At 45.1% G+C, this 17,477-nt stretch overlaps 1 protein-coding gene across 1 annotated transcript in view; it reads right to left on the bottom strand.

The window, feature by feature from the left end:
* Positions 1–256: 256 nt before the first annotated feature.
* The window catches only part of LOC138261081 (testis-expressed protein 47-like), a 124,218-nt gene continuing 106,997 nt past the window's right edge, over positions 257–17,477 (bottom strand). Inside the window, exon 7 of the mRNA XM_069209709.1 lies at positions 257–363. Coding sequence (XP_069065810.1) covers positions 326–363 — 38 coding nt within the window. The 3' untranslated portion in view covers positions 257–325. The remainder of the gene's footprint in view (positions 364–17,477) is intronic.

Genomic DNA, 17,477 nt, shown 5'->3' on the forward strand with positions numbered 1-17,477 from the left:
CTAATTTATCCAGAATACAACACTGAGGTATAGTGACAAAATAACCTTAACTCTGATAACATAGCAACAATGGAGCATATAATTCAGAACACTGCAGATGTGTACATCATTGAGGAGGAACACAATACACAAAGCACCCTGCCACCACAAGAGCAAGTATTGGTGCAGGTAATAACAAAGATTTTGTTATACTTGTGCAGTTCACATCAGTATCTACTTTAACTATTCTTTTGAAGTTTAATCCAGACAGGAAGGATGTTTTCAATGCAGTTTATTTATAACTGAAACATGGGATTTTTCAGATGAGGAACAGATCCGAACGGATTTACATGAAAATGTGAACAGGAATAGGCCATACATTATCTGCAAGAAACAAAAATGTAAATGTGACGTTAATAGAGTTGAAGAATAAATGAACTGTAAAGTACAGAAAATAATCTATCGAGAAAGAAGTAACCAAATGCGATATGCAATTTACTGGTCCATCAGACTAAGGTTACTCCAAATGCTACCTGCTGCAACCTCTGTATCAGACCCTACACCCCAATATATTCTGCAGTGGGTATTATCAGATCACATGCAAGCAATATACGTAGGATGTAACAGTGGCTGATAAAAAGTGTAGTGCCAGAGGCACTGATTCCTGACATCTGGAAGTCAATGGGTTTATCTGACACAGGCCTGGTACTGCTGGCATGACCTAGGTGTAAGGGCAGAGAGTTATGATGCCAGTCAGGATTTCAGATCAACAGCTGTCATAACCACCACATTCATTTGTAAGAACTGAGAAGAAAAGGTTTCTTGCAATCCCAGTTCTCCATTGTTAGACTTGTCAGTCTTAGGGTGATCTTCCCCCAAACATTTTGCTGTCACCCTCCCTATTTCTGCTGGTCTCAATTTTGCTGGACTTAGGACTTTGCACACTTTACCACTGCTAATTAGTGCTAAAGTTTTTGTGTCCTCTCCCTTAAACATGATGGAATTGGCTTATACCCAAATGGCATATTTAATTTACTTGTAAGTCCCCTACTAAAGTGGTGCCACATGTACCCATGGCCTGTAAATTAAATGCTGGTAGTGGGCCTGCAGTACTCATTGTGTCACCGACTCAAGTAGCCTTTCTAAGCATGTCTCAGGCCAGCCATTAAAGCCTGTGTGTGCACTTTCTAACCTGGCACACTGACTTGGCAAAATAAAGGTTTTCCAGGACAAAAGCTTCCTTTTTAATACATACAAGTCACCATTAGGTTAGGCCCTGAACAGCCCAGAGGGCAGGGGGAAGTGTATTCAAAGGGTAGGACATGTACTTTTAGGTTTTACATATCCTGGTACTGAAAAGCTCCTAAAATTGTTTTTCTCAACTAAAATGTCTACCTCTCCCATACAATAACATTGGAGTCACCTTATTACATTTAATAAGCTGTAACTTACAATTGGTAACAGGTAGACAGATCAACCTTGGTGTCTAAAGAATTGTAACTAGAAGTCCTCTTTAATGGTGAAATCAGAGTTTTAATCGCAATTTGGAAAATGGCACTTTTAGAAAGATGGAATTTTCTTGTCCCAACCATTTGGTGTCTGCTGCCTGTATCCCCTGGTCACATGACTAGATGAAGTTGGCAGTTGGTCTTTGTGTGTTGCTCCCAGGCAGGGAGACAAGTGAAAGCTAGGTGTTGGCAGGATGGGCCACTCTGAGTTAACGAGGGGGAGGAGCTGCCACCTACCATACTTGCACATCACAAACACCCTGCCTGAGCACTCTCACAAAGGGGTTTGGCACTAATGTGAGAGCAGACAATATGGGACCAGGGCGGGGGGGGGCAGGAAATCCTAAGATTCTTGGGGGGAGGGGCAGAATCCTGTGTAAGCTTCTCCCATTTCAAAGTGGTCTCCTGGTATAAATATTGGATCTCAGACACCAACTCTTCAGTACACTTCTGGATCTGTGGACTATGTCTGGAAGAAGGACTGCTGCTGAAAGGACTACAACTCTGCTGGACTGCTGCTCTGAAGGAATGCTACCCTACTGTACTGACCTGCTGCCCTCTTACCTCGGTGAGAAAGACTGTACCTGCATCTCTAAACCAAGGACCCCAGAGTGATTCCAAGAGCTAGCTGGCTGGCCTCCTGATCAGAAGCTTTAGGGACATAACAGGCTTCCTACAACCTTGAACCCAGGACCTGGACTCACCCATCTGTAAGGTACCACCCCAGTCCTAGACCACTGGAAGTGGGCCTGAAAGTGCTCTACAAGCCCCATCTGTGGACCCAGCAGAACAGATTAATCTCCTCTGCTGCACAGCACAATGCAGAGCAGAACTGAGGCATCACCTCTGCTACATGGATTTTGCCAGCACAAGGATTTCATCCATGATGCAGGACTTCGCATTGCACGCCCCCTCGCCAACAGCCTCCTCAACGATGATGTAGGATTCTGCATTGCAAGCTCCGCAGCTTCTTCAGAACCAGTCGGTGCGTGATGCATCCTCAAGGCAGCACTTTGCATTGCAAGCCCCCTTGTCCACGGTCTCCTCGATGATGCAGGTCTTGCATTTCTGCCTCGCAGCTCCTTGGAACTGACTCCAACTGGGGCCTTGCATCGCCTTGGCTGTGTGATACTCCTTCAACAAGGGACTCTGTAACTCTTTGCAACCAGGATTTAAGGCATTGTTTTTTTTCAAATCTTTTTATTAAGTTTTGCGTTTGGAATCTCACTGCAGTGGTAAGAAGATACCAATGTTTGGTGTACGACAAGAAAAAGCAGCTGTGCAAGGAGCGTCATAACGATAACCTCCTCGCCCCCCGCACCCAATCCCCTGCCCCCTGCCCCAAGATTGTGATAGCAGATTTGTTGCAGTGAATCTGTTCCCCATTAGGAAAGACCATTAACAAGGCCCACTCCACCTGTGTTCCCTTCGTACGCCCCCTTCTCAGTCAATCCCACTAATCTTCCCTGGCTCTGTCAGGAGATTGTATCCTCCCCCACAGGAATCAGCTGGAATCTTGCCCTGATTGTAACCCTAAGAGGGATAGCGGCAGACCGCTCCCCAATCATCAACCTCAACCTACTCAGGTCCTCCTCACATTTACCCCTGAGGTCAATGAGCAGGGGAAGATTATTATGTAACAGAGTTGAGCATATTTGTGATACCACATGAATAATTAGGGAGCCCGCAGGGCTCTATAATCCAGAGGAGTTTCTTCTGGGATCTCTGCCATTAGCTCCCTTCCCCCCCTCAGCCCCACAGGATACATGACAATTTAAGCTACTCTTGTGCAGTGGGCCTATGGGTTCCTGTAGCTGGTCTGCATGTCATTGCGGTCTGCTTGAACATATGATTTTGTCCAGGCCCAGAGTGATCAGATTACCAGAGTTGGCGCTTTGTACGTTTTGGCACTATATTCACTAAAATCTGTAAAATTGCATATTTCCCGTTCTACTTATTAGATTGTTGTTGTTTTGGTCTTGATTTCTTCATTAAAAAGTACCCTGTATTTCTAAATTGGGGTGGGAGTTTTCTTCTGTTGTGTTTTCACTCTATTACTATTTGAAGTGCTGCATAAATACTTTACACATTGTTCCTAAGTTAAGCCTTACTGCTCTGTCCAAAGCTACCAAGGCAGGCCCTTGCATCGCAAGCCCCTCATCGTTGGCAGCCTCAACGATGTAGGATTCCGTATTGCAAGCCCCACAGCTTTTTCAGAACCAGTCGGTGTGCAACGCATCCTTGACACAGGACTTTGCATCGCTAGCTCTCTTGTCGACAACCTCCTCGACAATGAGGCAGACCTCACATCTCAGCCTCGCAGCTCCTTAGAACCAATGCTGCGCAACGCATCTATGACCAGGACTCGCGCCACCTCCCAGGACCTTGCATTCTCTCGGCTCCACAACGCATCTTTGACGTAGGCCTCCACAACTCTTTGCAACTAGGAATTAAGGTACTCTTGTTCAGCTGGCCTAACTGGGCTTCTGTAACCAACCCTCGCACCATCACAGTCAGCCTGAACTTGTAAATTTGTCCCAGTTCAGAGTGACCAAACAACCACAGTTGACACTTTGTACGTTTTGGCACTATATTCACCAAATATTTTAAATTGCATTGCTCCGGTTCTACTGATTGACTTTTTGTCATTTTAGTCTTGATTTACTAAAACGTATAATTTTTTCTAAATTTGTGTGGTATTTTTCTTGTTTTGGGTTTTCACTCTATTACTGTTTGAAGTCCTGCATAAATACTTTACACATTATTCCTAAGCTAAGCCTTACTGCTCTGTCCCAAGCTAGCAAGGCAGGCCCTCACATCGCAAGCCCCTCATAGATGGCAGCCTCAACGATGTAGGATTCCGTTTCGCAAGCTCCACAGCTTTTTCAGAACCAGTCGGTGTGTGACGCATTCTTGACGCAGGACTTTGCATCGTTAGCTCCCTCGACGACAACCTCCTCAACAATGACGCAGATCTCACATCTCAGCCTCCCAGCTCCTTAGAACCAATGCTGTGCGACACATCTATGACAGGACCTTGCATCACCTCCCAGGACTTTGCATCCTGTTGGCTGCACAATGAATCTTCGACGTGGGCCTCCACAACTCTTCGCAACTAGGAATTGAGTTACTCTTGTTCAGCGGGCCTAACTGGGCTCCTGTAACCAACCCTCGCACCAGTTCAGAGTGACCAAACAACCACAATTGACACTTTTTTTGGGTACTATATTCCCCAAAATATTTCAAATTGCATAGCTCCGGTTCTACTGATTGACTTTTTGTCATTTTAGTCTTGATTTATTAAAAAGTATTATTTTTTCTAAATTTGTGTGGGATTTTTCTTGTGTTGGGCTTACACTCAATTACAGTTTAAAGTCCTGCACAAATACTTTACACATTGTTCCTAAGTTAAGCCTGAGTGCTCTGTGCCAAGCTACCAGAGGTTTGAGCACAGGTTAATTTGGGGTTTACTTGTGACTTCTTCCTGACAGTGATTGTGGTTTCTGGTTCAGTAAAGTTTCACCCCCTCAACCAGCAACCGAATTTCCTACATCCATCATAAGTATCTTTATTGAAACCACAGACCCTCAATACTACAGCCTAAGAGCAGGATTTGGAATGCTCTTCAACAGCAATAAACTCTTGCCTAACTGTCTTTAAAATGCAAATTAGAATCATAAAAACATTAAGCGCAGGTGCTGCATCCCCCCCAGTTAATTTTCCATCTTTTTTGGCGGGTTTTTCCCTGCCAGAATGCTTTACCATTTTGTTCAGTGCCACTTATGTGAGAAGAAGAAAGCTGCTACAGACCCACACCAAGTGAGTGTCCACCTTCTTTTCGTTAGGAAAAAAAGATAAAAGAAGGTATTACACTGCAATGTGAGCGAAGGACTGTGCTTCGGCCATGAGGCCATCTCTTGACCTCACCTACAACATCAACATTGTCACCTGAATTGCCAAAAAGGAAGTCGAAACTGCCACAAGCTGCAGAACTATCTCTGAAGCCTCTAATGCCTTCCTGCTTTGTCATTCCAGCTAAGGACCCATCACAGAACCACTGCAACTGTTCATAATAGTGCTGATAGTTTGGAACCACCTAATACATTTTGGAATGAGTCTTATGCGTTGTTTCTTTTCTTTGGTATTTTTCGATACGGTGGAAAAAAGGAGTTCATTTCTGAATTTGGAATCTGCTGTCTTTGATGTTCCCTTTAAAACATTCATGGGAAAGCCCCCTTTTTAAAAAAATCAATGCATGATATTCTTTTTTATTTATTTAAGGTCACTTCTTCAGTATTATTTGTTTTGACCCCTAGCAATTCCCCAAACAGGATGGTCCACTGTAAATTACTAGGATGATAACTGCTGGCATGAAGTATGCTATTACCATCAGTTTCCTTTCGGCATAATCTAGTTGTCAGTTGACCATCCATTGCTTGGAGCTTTCTATCCAGATATTCTATCTAAGCTTATGTGCAAATGCCACATTTGGCCTTTCTTCAGAGAAGGGAGACTCTTGAGTCGGTAGCTGTGAGCTATATCAATGGACTGATTGAAATTTAGCTCAGTGTGTTCTTTGAGACTGAAACATGCTTTGGCTCCTTCAAATTTGCCATTCCAAATTATGACAAAGTAATCTATGTGCCTTAGCCAACAGTAAATATATTGTTGTCATATGTATGACTCCAGACCACCTGCTCCTCCCACCAGCCAATAAATAAATGTCAATACCTGAGGGATTAGCAGGTATCCATGTCTATGTCTGTGTGCTGTCTTAAGAAGATACATTGAAACATAAGGAATGGTTTCTTACCTGTAACTCCAGTTCTCTCGTAGGGGTATTTCCATGATAGTCATAAGCACTGAATAGTTCCGCGCGCCTGCACTGTTCTGTAATGTATTCTTAAGTGTAGATGTTAGCCTTTCTTGAAAAAAGGCCTGTTAAACCACTTAAGAATATCAATGTGCAGCCTAGGTGAAAAGCTACACAGGCCAAATTGTTTATTCTTGAGGTTGGAAAGAAAGACAGCTGTAGTATAGATACACCTTTAAACATACTGTATATTTATTCTAGAAATATAATAAAAAATATATTCTCAAACTTTATTTACACCTCCAAATGAGAATAAAACAATGCAGGGCAGTGTAGCCCATAGGCTGCCATTATACAGGATGTAAATAGAGCTGTGCCTTTAAGAAAGGAAAGTCTTCCTGTATCCCATCATGCACAGCAAAAGGCAGTTGCCTCAGTTCTTTTTGTAGGCTTGCAACATGACATGAAGAAAACATGAACATTCTTTGTAATATCAACATCGTTACCATTATAGCGACATGTTCTATGTCAAGTCCACCGGGGAGGAGGGAGGGTTGCTTATGACTATCATGGAAATACCCCTACGAGAGAACTGGAGTTACAGGTAAGAAACCATTCCTTCTCTCGTAGGGGATTTCCATGTATAGTCATAAGCACTGAATAGATTAGCAAGCCCATCCCCATAACCGCGGTGGAGTAGACAGAAAATACTGAAACCACAAATTATGCAAATAAATTCTTGAGAGAGGCCTGTCCGACCTGCGCATCTGCCCTAGCATCCGAATCAAGGCGTTAATTCTTAGTAAAGGTATGGGCCAATTTCCAAGTGGCCGCTTTGCATATTTCTGACAAAGGAATATTTCTCATCAAGGCAGCAGTCGCTGCCTTCCCTCTAGTAGAATGGGCTTTTGGTTTGCCATCAAGCGATTTATTTGCTAACTGATAACAAAAAACTATACATGAGACAATCCACCTGGATAAGGATTGTTTGGAAGTGGCCAACCCTGTTCTAACCGGGCCATAGTTAATAAACAGTTGCTGTGATTTACGCAAGCATTTTGTCCTGTCCAAGTAAAATTTTAAAACCCTCTTTACGTCGAGAGAATGTAGAGTTCTCTCGGCAGGGGTAGAAGGATTTTGGAAGAAAGTTGGTAATGAAATGGTTTGGTTCACATGGAAGTCTGAAACGACTTTAGGTAAAAATTTTGGATGTGTTCTCATAACTACTTTCGAAGAATGAAAAACCGTATAAGGTTCTTGAGCGCAAAGGGCCTGGATCTCACTGACCCTTCGAGCTGATGTGATTGCAACCAAAAAAGCAGTTTTCCACGTAAGATGTTGAAGTGATGCTTTATGTATTGGTTCAAACGGAGGTAGCATCAAACGCAAGAGGACAATATTCAGTTCCCATGGAGGAGATGGTCTTCTTATGGGAGGAAAGACCTTTTTCAAACCCTTCAGGAAGTCTTTTATGATTGGAATCCTAAAGAACGAGGTTTGGGAAGGGCTCTTTCTATGTGCCGTTAGAGCCGCCAGGTGCACTTTTATTGATGACAATTGCAATCCAGACTTTGCCAAACCTAATAAGTATGGCAGAATAGTCTCCTCTCCACAGGATATTGGGTCAACATTATTGTCCAAGCACCACACGCAGAACCTTTTCCATTTGCATGCATAAGCTGTTCTTGTGGAGGGGCGCTTTGCTTCCTTCAGAATCTCCATGCAGTCCTGAGGTAGGTTCAGGTGACCATATTGTACTAACTCAGGAGCCATGCCGCCAAATTCAACGATGAGAGGTTGGGATGAGGTATCTGGCCTCGGAACTTCGTGAGAAGGTCTGGGCGACAAGGCAGCCTGATGTGTGGTTTGAGTGACCGGTGAAGTAGGTCTGGAAACCACCACTGGCGTGGCCATTCCGGGGCAATGAGAATCATCCTGGAGTGAGCACTGGATAGCTTCAGGAGGACTGCCGGTATCAGGGGAAGCAGTGGAAAGGCCTAAAGAAATGCTCCTGACCAGCTTATCCACAGGGCATTCCCCAGCGTTCCTGGATGGTAGTATCTGGAGGTGAAGTTTTGGCATTTTTTGTTTTCTGGGGTTGCGAATAGGTCTATAGAGGGGGTACCCCACATGGCAAAAATGGAACGGACAACGTCGTCGTGCAAAAACCCATTAGTGGTTTTCGTCCATTGCGCGGCTGAGGGCATCCGCTTGAACAGTCTGTATGCCCGGAAGGTGAGTTGCCATTAGTGAGAGGTTCCTGGCTAGGAGCCAATGCCAGATTGTTTGAGCCTCTGTCGACAGAGTCCTGGATCTGGTGCCTCCTTGTTTGTTTAAATAATACATGGTGGCCATGTTGTCCGTCTGGAGAAGCAGAGTTTTCGTCTTCAGAGATGGGAGGAAGGCTTTGAGCGCAAGATGGACTGCGCGAAGCTCCAACAGGTTGATGTGATACAGTCGCTCTCTCTGTGACCACTTGCCTTGGACTCGAAGGCGATCCATATGCGCTCCCCATCCAAGCTGCGATGCGTCTGTGACAATGGTTTGGGTTGGCGGCTGTTGTTGGAATGGAATCCCCTCCAGAAGATTGTTGGGCGAACACCACCACTTGAGGGATTGTAAGGCGTGGGGAGAAAGAAGGACACTGTTCTCCCAATCGTCCACTAGTTGACACCATTGATCCTCCAGACATTCCTGTAAGAATCTCATAGGAGGCGAGCATTGGGAATGAGATGGATGCAAGACGCCATCAAGCCCAGGAGAGAGGATATCGCTCTTGCAGTGGTCTGAGGTGTTTTCTAGAGCTGCTGGCACTTTTGGAGGATTGATAATCGTTGTTCCTCCGAAGGAAACACCTTTCCTTGTTTGGTATCTATGATGGCACCTAAGTAATGCAGCCTCTGAACAGGTGTTGCTGTGGATTTGGGAAGATTGACTTGAAGGCCCAGGCTCTGGAGGAGCTGATGAGACCAGTTGAAATGCTGTTGAGCCTCTAGATACGTGGAAGCTTTTATGAGCCAATCGTCTAGATAGGGGTAGACGAATATTCGATTTTTCCTCAAATGGGCTGCCACCACCGCCATGCATTTGGAAAAAGTTCTCGGTGCTGATTTGAGGCCGAAGGGTAGTATCGTAAATTGGTAATGACTTTTTCCGACGATGAACCTTAGAAACTTTAGATGTTTCTCGATCACCGGAATGTGAAAGTAAGCGTCGCGGAGGTCTATCGCGCAGAGCCACTCGCCCTGACGAAGTTGAGGGTAAATTTGGTGCAAGGATAGCATCCTGAATTTTTCTCTGCGAATCCACTTGTTTGCTACCCTTAGGTCTAGAATGGGACGAAACTCTTGTTTGTCTTTCTTTGGTACCAAAAATACCTCGAGTAGATTCCCTTTCCGTGCTGATTGATCGGGACGGGTTCTATTGCTCTCTTTTGTAATAGGGTTGCTACTTCTAATTGAAGAGCGTCGAGGTGGTGACTCACTGGTTTGGGTGGAATAGACGGCGGAGGGCTAATGAACCTGAGACAGTAGCCATTCCGCACATTATTCAACACCCAGGCGTCTGACGTGATGCGTTGCCACTCGTCCAGATGATTTGAGATACTTCCCCCTACCGGAGTGGGTAACGGAGGATTCAGGGCTTAGACACTGGTGCCTGACGAGTTGTCTGGGTTTGCGGTGTAGTGCGACCCCTTGCCGACTTTCGTTGTGTCAAGAAGTTTCTTTGATGTTGTTGTTGTTGCTGGGGTCTTGAAGACATCCACTGTGGCGTTTGATACCTGTGCGTAAAGAGCCTTCGTTGATAAGGACGGAATGTTTTCCGTTGCTCTCTCGGTCTCTCGATGCCCACCGCTTTCAGAGTGTCTAGTTCAGTTTTCATTCTCGACATCTCGTCGTCAGCATGAGAGCCAAACAAAGTGGAGCCTGAGAAGGGCAAATTTTTAATTCTCTGTTGTGCCTCTGGTTTAAGAGACGTCAGGCGTAGCCAAGCGTGTCTTCTTAAGGCCACTCCATGAGCGTAATTATGTGCGGATAGCACTGAAGAGTCGGCAGCGGCGCTTATCACTTGATTGGAGACCATGGCACCTTCACTTACGATCTCCAAAAAATCTTCTCTTTTCTCTTTAGGGTGATGTTCCGCAAATTGCAGCACAGAGTCCCAAAGGGCACGATCATACCTGCCTAACAGTGCAGTAGCGCTGGCTGCTTTTATCGTGATGGCTGAGATAGAGCATACCTTGAGACCTGCGGCATCAATCTTTCTACTCTCCTTGTCCGGTGGTGAGGAGGAAGACGGAGATGTAGAATGCAACTTTTTTGCAGCCACTATGACCACCGAGTCAGGCACCGGATCCGACCTTAGGAATAGAGGGTCCTGCTCCGGGGGGCGATATTTCTTTATAAGCCTGGAAGGAGCAGTTTTAGCTGTGGCCGGTGTTAAATATATATCCATTGCCGGTTCAAGAAGCCCTGGGACCAGTGGTAGTAATGGTCTTGAAGATGCCAGCTGGTGTAATGTCTCGAAAATCACAGATGTTGTTGGAGCGGGCACCGCCAGCGGGATGTTTAATTTGGTAGCACCGCGCACCAAGACCTCTTGGAAGGTGTTCACATCGTCTATGGGAGAAACTCTCAGGGACGGTGAGTCAGATAGGGTTGGAGAGTAATCCCTTGTGGACGAAGAGGTATGTCTATGGTGGGAACGAGGAGATCTTTGAACTGATTCACGTCGACGATGGTGTCGAGAGGAAGAAGAGCGTCTCGAAGAGTGTCGGGAATATCTTGTGGATTCTGCTGGAGTCACTGGGACGGACTCTGAAGGAGGAGCCAGCGGAGGAGCTGTGGGTGCCAGAGGTGTCTGTGGCAAAGGTGACGGCTGAGGAGACGGCTGAGGTGAAGTCGGTAGAAGAATGAGAGAAGCTGAGGATTCTGAAGTGGTATAAACCCTCCTACGCCTCTTTGAGTGTCTCCTCGACGTCGACACACTTCTCGACGTCGAAGTACGATGGCGGCGAGTACCTCTCGCGTTGACTCCTCTCGACGTGATCTTCCTCGACGTCGATGAGATGACGGCGAGCGTCTTCGACGACGAGTACTGTCCACCGACGTCGATCGCCCCCGTTGCGTCGACGGCGACCTGGACCAAGACCTTCTTGACGGCAAGTGTCTACGCCGTCTCGACGGTGATACGGCTGTCGACGTCGAGCAATGTCTCTTCCTCGACGGCGAGCCGGTCCTCGACGGCAAACATGTTGGTGCCGTTCCCGGACGCCAAGTCTCCTAATAAAAAATGGTACCTCACTTGTGGGGGTAGGCCTAGCACCCGCAACAGGAAAAGCCCCAAAACACAACATGGACACATCACATTTTCACAAAGAAAACAGATCTGTAAACACACTGCAGGTGTGGCAACTGCTCCAGAGGACACAGGGAGAGCCCTGGTAGAAGACTGACCTTCTCCTCGCTCTGTGGCAGATTGCCCTCTTCTTCTCCTGTCCTCTCTTGCCTGAAGCCGAATTTTCTCCCTGTAGCGAAGAGTTCATCTGGAGAAAGTCTTGCAAATGTCACAGGCATCAAGTTTGTGTCTTGATGGTAGGCAAATAATGCAGACCTGGTGTGGGTCTGTTTTGGCCTTTTTCCTGCCACAACTAGGGCACTTGTCAAAAAGTGAAGGCATTCTAAAGACGTCAAAAAAGCTTTGTAAGGTAGAGCTCAATGCTTCAGGGTCCTGTCAGAAGGAGCCGGAAAAAAGAACTGAGGCAACTGCCTTTTGCTGTGCATGATGGGATACAGAAAGACTTTCCTTTCTTAAAGGCACAGCTCTATTTACATCCTGTAAAATGGCAGCCTATGGGCTACACTGCCCTGCATTGTTTTATTCTCATTTGGAGGTGTAAATAAAGTTTGAGAATATATTTGTTATTATATTTCTAGAATAAATATATGTTTAAAGGTGTATCTATACTACAGCTGTCTTTCTTTCCAACCTCAAGAATAAACAATTTGGCCTGTGTAGCTTTTCACCTAGGCTGCACATTGATATTCTTAAGTGGTTTAACAGGCCTTTTTTCAAGAAAGGCTAACATCTACACTTAAGAATACATTACAGAACAGTGCTCCGGGGTCCCCGCAGGTGCGCGGAACTATTCAGTGCTTATGACTATACATGGAAATCCCCTACGAGAGAAAGATGTTTTCTTGTACACAGAATTATTCCATTTGGAAGAAAGTATTAGCATGTATACATTTGATTGGCCTGAAGTAATACCCTACTTAGGTTTCAAAACTGGCTTTGAACTTTGGTGTGAGATTGTATCAACTCTTTCGTAAAAAGTACATATAGACATATATTTAAATATGATTCTGTATGAGTACTCCCTATTAATCTTTTAAATCTCAAATTCATGAATTTATGTATCTGTATGAAAATTCTTCTGGTCTTAATGATGATGTGTTTTATGCACATGGTACTTAGAGTTGAAGAGTCTTCAACATACTAATAATTTGTTTTTTATGTCTATGATGATATGATCAAAATGAATTATATTGAGATGTAAATAACCATGTATTTTCAATGTGCTAACGAGATTTGGCTATTCAAACTTGGATCGAGAAAAACTGAAGTCTATGCTCTATCTATAACTAAGGCTTATTATTTATTTTGTGCACCTTTTTCTTGAGAAGGGCTTTGCCTGTCAAGCTTAAAAGCAGTGACAGCATCAAAATAAAAAAGGGGGATACCAACTTCCTGGAGTGCTTAGTATCATGGTGGAACTTGTTGAGATCATTTAAGGTTGGCTTTTGTACCCACTACAGAGTACTGTCGTCGTCAGGTGATAGGGACCACCTTCTGCAGAAAGACTGGTGAAACACATATTGGGCCAGATGTAGGAAGGCTTTTGCGCCTTGCAAACGGCGAAAAACGCCGTTTGCGAGTCGCAAAAGCCCTTACGCGATGCAGAATCACATTTTGCGAGTCGGTACCGACTCGCAAAATGTGATTCCGACTCGCAAATAGGAAGGGGTGTTCCCTTCCTATTTGCGACCGCATCGCGATGTAGAGTTGATTTGTGACCACGAAAGCGGTCGCAAATCAACTCGCAGTTACCATCCACTTGAAGTGGATGGTAACTCATTCGCAAACGGGAAGGGGTCCCCATGGGACCCCTTCCCCTTTGTGAATGCAAACAAAAATATTTTTTCAGAGCAGGCAGTGGTCCTATGGACCACTGCCTACTCTGAAAAAACCGAAACAAATGGTTTCAGTTTTTTTTCTGTTTGCAGCTCGTTTTCCTTTAAGGAAAACGGGCTGCAAAAAGAAAAAAAAAACTGCTTTATTAAGAAAGCAGTCACGGACATGGTGGTCTGCTGTCCCCAGCAGGCCACCATCCCCGTGAGTGCCTAGACTCGCTATGGGGTCGCAAACTGCGACCCACCTCATGAATATTCATGAGGTGGGTCTTTGCGACCCCATCGCGAGTCGCAGAAGGTGTCTGAGACACCTTTCTGCATTTCCTTTTGCAAGTTGCAAATTGCGAGTCGCTGGGACTCGCAATTTGCAACTCGCAAAAGGAAACCTACCTACAGCTGGCCCATTGTTTCCAAACTATAGCTCCGTAATTCTGCTGCCCTCAACTCGGTTGGCTAGTACTGTAAAATGGGTAATCCAGTCAAACTGTATAGAAATTCCTTGTGAGAGGAAGAACGCTGCATTCTTGAATCAGTGTTACAGCCTAAAAAGTAACAAAAAGTCTTTCTGATGCATTGAAACGTACATGGTCTTATTCACAGAGCTATGAGCAGTGTGTGTGAGCGAGATCTAGTAGGTCTTGCTCACACACAGATTAAGACCATGTCTTGCTCTCACAGAGAATAAGAGCACTCTAGCCCATCACATGATTAAAATAAACTGTTTTAGGAGGGTTAGATAGCTGAGAGATAAGTTAGTTAGTAGTGAATTTAGTGGTGACAAAGAGGAAAGTTCATGTTTAAAAACAAAACAGGTTGTTACTGCTGTCATATATGCAAACATGGTTTAGTTTGAACTACATGTAACAACTCATTTATGTGTAAACAGACTAAGATCAGAAAATATATCACTTGTAAAAGCAATTTTGTGGTCTAAGTCTTGGCATGGGCTACCCTAAATTATATATAGATAATACAATCCTTCCCATCCATACAGGAATACGCGAACATTTACGAGTTATTAAAAATAAAGATGTAGAGTATGTAGTTTTGAAACATTTTCATCAATATAATGAGTGCAGGTGTGAGGAAGTTAAGTATTATGCTATTGACACCTTACCATGAAACGTATGTGGTGATAATAGAGAAAAAAGCCTAATGGTGTTTGGAATCAATAATTGTTTTAGAACTCAATATCTAAGACTAATAGATTTTAACATCAATGAAGAACTGTTACTACTGCTAAGGAGATGAATACATTTTTGCTTGTTTCTGCTTCTTTCTCTGTTAGTGTAAACCTCGGTTAAAACATACCATTTTAAATTTACAAAACCACTGAAATTCATCAGTAATAGTTATTTCAAGTAACTGCAACTCCCACTCCCACCGTGCACAGTGTTATCATCAATTATCTAATTTCAAATGTTGCAATGATGTTAACAATGATGTTCCTGAGGGTGCTCAGCATCATTAATACATTTTTCCACATTCTCAGGATGGCCAGAGGGACCCTCATCAGTATTTTTCTGGCTCTGACAAATATCTCAATGTCAAAGCCACCACAGTATTGAATGTTACACTGAAGAGCAAGTTATTCACCTTTGGTAACGCTTTTTCTGGTGGATACACTAGCTACCTGTGGATTCCTCACCTAATGAATTCTCCCCATGCACAGCATTCAACGTAAACTTCTCTCCAGCTCTGCACGTCGGCGAGGACGTCACAATTGCCCGACTCCACGCTGCTCTGCCTGACGTCATCGTGGCAATAAGAGGCCCTCGCGGGCGTGCTGACGTCAGTTTACGACATTTTTTTACGTGCCTTTGAGACGAATAGGTAAATGTTGACATTCCAAACACTCATATCTATATTCAAGAAAAAACTTTATAGAAAAGGCAAAAGCCAATAATAGTAACGATACCAATACACGTTCGTAAAAGTTTTGCACAATCAAGAATGTATACCAATACATACAAATAGAACCAAACATACAAAAATACCTATAAACATTTCTCCCCATAATGCAAAACAATCAACAATACCTGTACACACCCAAGGAAATCTCTGCATGACCAGACAGACTACAGGTAGCTAGTGTATCCACCAGAAAAAGCGTTACCGGAGGTAAGCAACTTGCTCTTCTGATGGATACAACTACCTGTGGATTCCTCACCTAATGAATAGAGTCCCTAAGCAGTACCGCCTCGGAGGAGGGTGTCCGTCTGGTCATACCAAGAACTCCTGCAGTACAGACCGCCCAAAATGGCCATCCCTCCTCACCTCAGAGTCCAAGCAATAATGCTTTACAAAGGTGTGGAGGGATGACCAAGTCGCGGCCTTACAAATGTCTGCCACTGGAACACCTCTAGCCAGGGCCGATGTGGTCGATTTAGCCCTGGTGGAATGGGCTCTTATCCCCTCAGGAGGATCTTTCTTCGCCAATGAATAACATATCTTAATACAAAGAACGACCCACCTGGATAGCATTCATTTGTGGACGGCCTTCCCCTTCCTCTTCCCCACGTATCCGACAAAGAGTTGGTCGTCCAAGCGGAACTCTCTCATTCTGTCTGTGTAAAAGCGGAGCGCTCTCCTTGGGTCCAGTCGATGGAGCCTCTCCTCCTCCTTAGATGGATGTGGAGGAGGGTAGAATGTCGAGAGAGTGATGGACTGTCCCAAATGAAACAGAGTCACTACCTTGGGGAGGAAAGCCGCCCTGGTCCTCCGTACCACTTTGTCCTTATGAAAGGTTGTAAAAGGTGGGTGAACAGAAAGAGCTTGAAGCTCACTAACACGCCTAGCAGACGTGATGGCCGTAAGAAACACAGTCTTTAGAACTAAAAACCTTAAAGGGGAAGAATGAAGTGGCTCAAAAGGAGAGCCCATCAAAAAGGTTAATACCAGATTTAGATCCCACTGGGGCATGAGAAACGGAGTGGAAGTAAATCTATTGGTAAGCCCCTTCAAAATCCTCAACACTAAAGGGGATTTGAACAAAAAGGGTAGATCAGGAAGACATAAGGCCGAAAGATAGCCTTTGACCGTGGCCACAGCACAACCTCGCTGTGCCAACGACAAAGCAAACATCAATATGTCCGACAAATGGGCACTTAAGGGATTAATTTGTCTCTCTCCACACCAATGAACGAATTTAGCCCATCTGCTCGCATAGACAGATTTGGTGGAGTGTCGCCGGGCCGATAAAATAACATCCACCACATCCGATGGGAGAGAAAAAGAACTCAGGTTGCCCGTTGAATCTCCAGGCATAAAGGTGCAGGCTCTGGAGGTGGGGGTGTATAACCCACCCCTGCGACTGCGAGAGGAGGTCTGCCCTGAAAGGGAGACGGAGCGGAGGGCACAGTGAGAGTTGAAGTAGGTCCGTGTACCACACCCTTCTTGGCCAATCCAGAGCTATTAGTATGACTTGGGCCCGGTCTTGGCGAATCTTCCTCAGAACTCGAGGAATCAAGGGTATGGGGGGAAACGCGTAAAGCAACTGGCCGTTCCAGGACATCTGAAACGTGTCCCCCAACGCTTCCTGCATCGGATACTGAAGGCTGCAGAACGACGGGCAGTGCGCGTTCTCCCGAGTGGCAAAAAGGTCTACCTGGGGAAAGCCCCACATCCGAAAGATGTAACGAACCAGATCTGGATGAAGACACCACTCGTGATCAGCTGAGAGGAGCCGACTGAGACTATCTGCATGCACGTTTTGAACCCCGGCCAGATGGTTTGCTATTACACAAACCCGATGGTCCTGCGCCCAGGCCCAGAGCTGCAGAGCCTCTCTGCAGTGCAGATACGACCCTACTCCTCCCTGCTTGTTGATATACCCCATCGTGGTCGTGTTGTCCATCAGGACTTGAACCGACTGACCGCGAAGGGAAGGGAGGAAGGCCTTGAGAGCCAAACGTATCGACCGCAATTCCAGCAGATTGATATGAAACATCTGCTCCACTGGAGACCAACGACCTTTGATCTCCA

Source organism: Pleurodeles waltl, chromosome 10, assembly GCF_031143425.1.
Source record: "Pleurodeles waltl isolate 20211129_DDA chromosome 10, aPleWal1.hap1.20221129, whole genome shotgun sequence".
In the NCBI taxonomy this organism is placed as follows: domain Eukaryota; kingdom Metazoa; phylum Chordata; class Amphibia; order Caudata; family Salamandridae; genus Pleurodeles; species Pleurodeles waltl.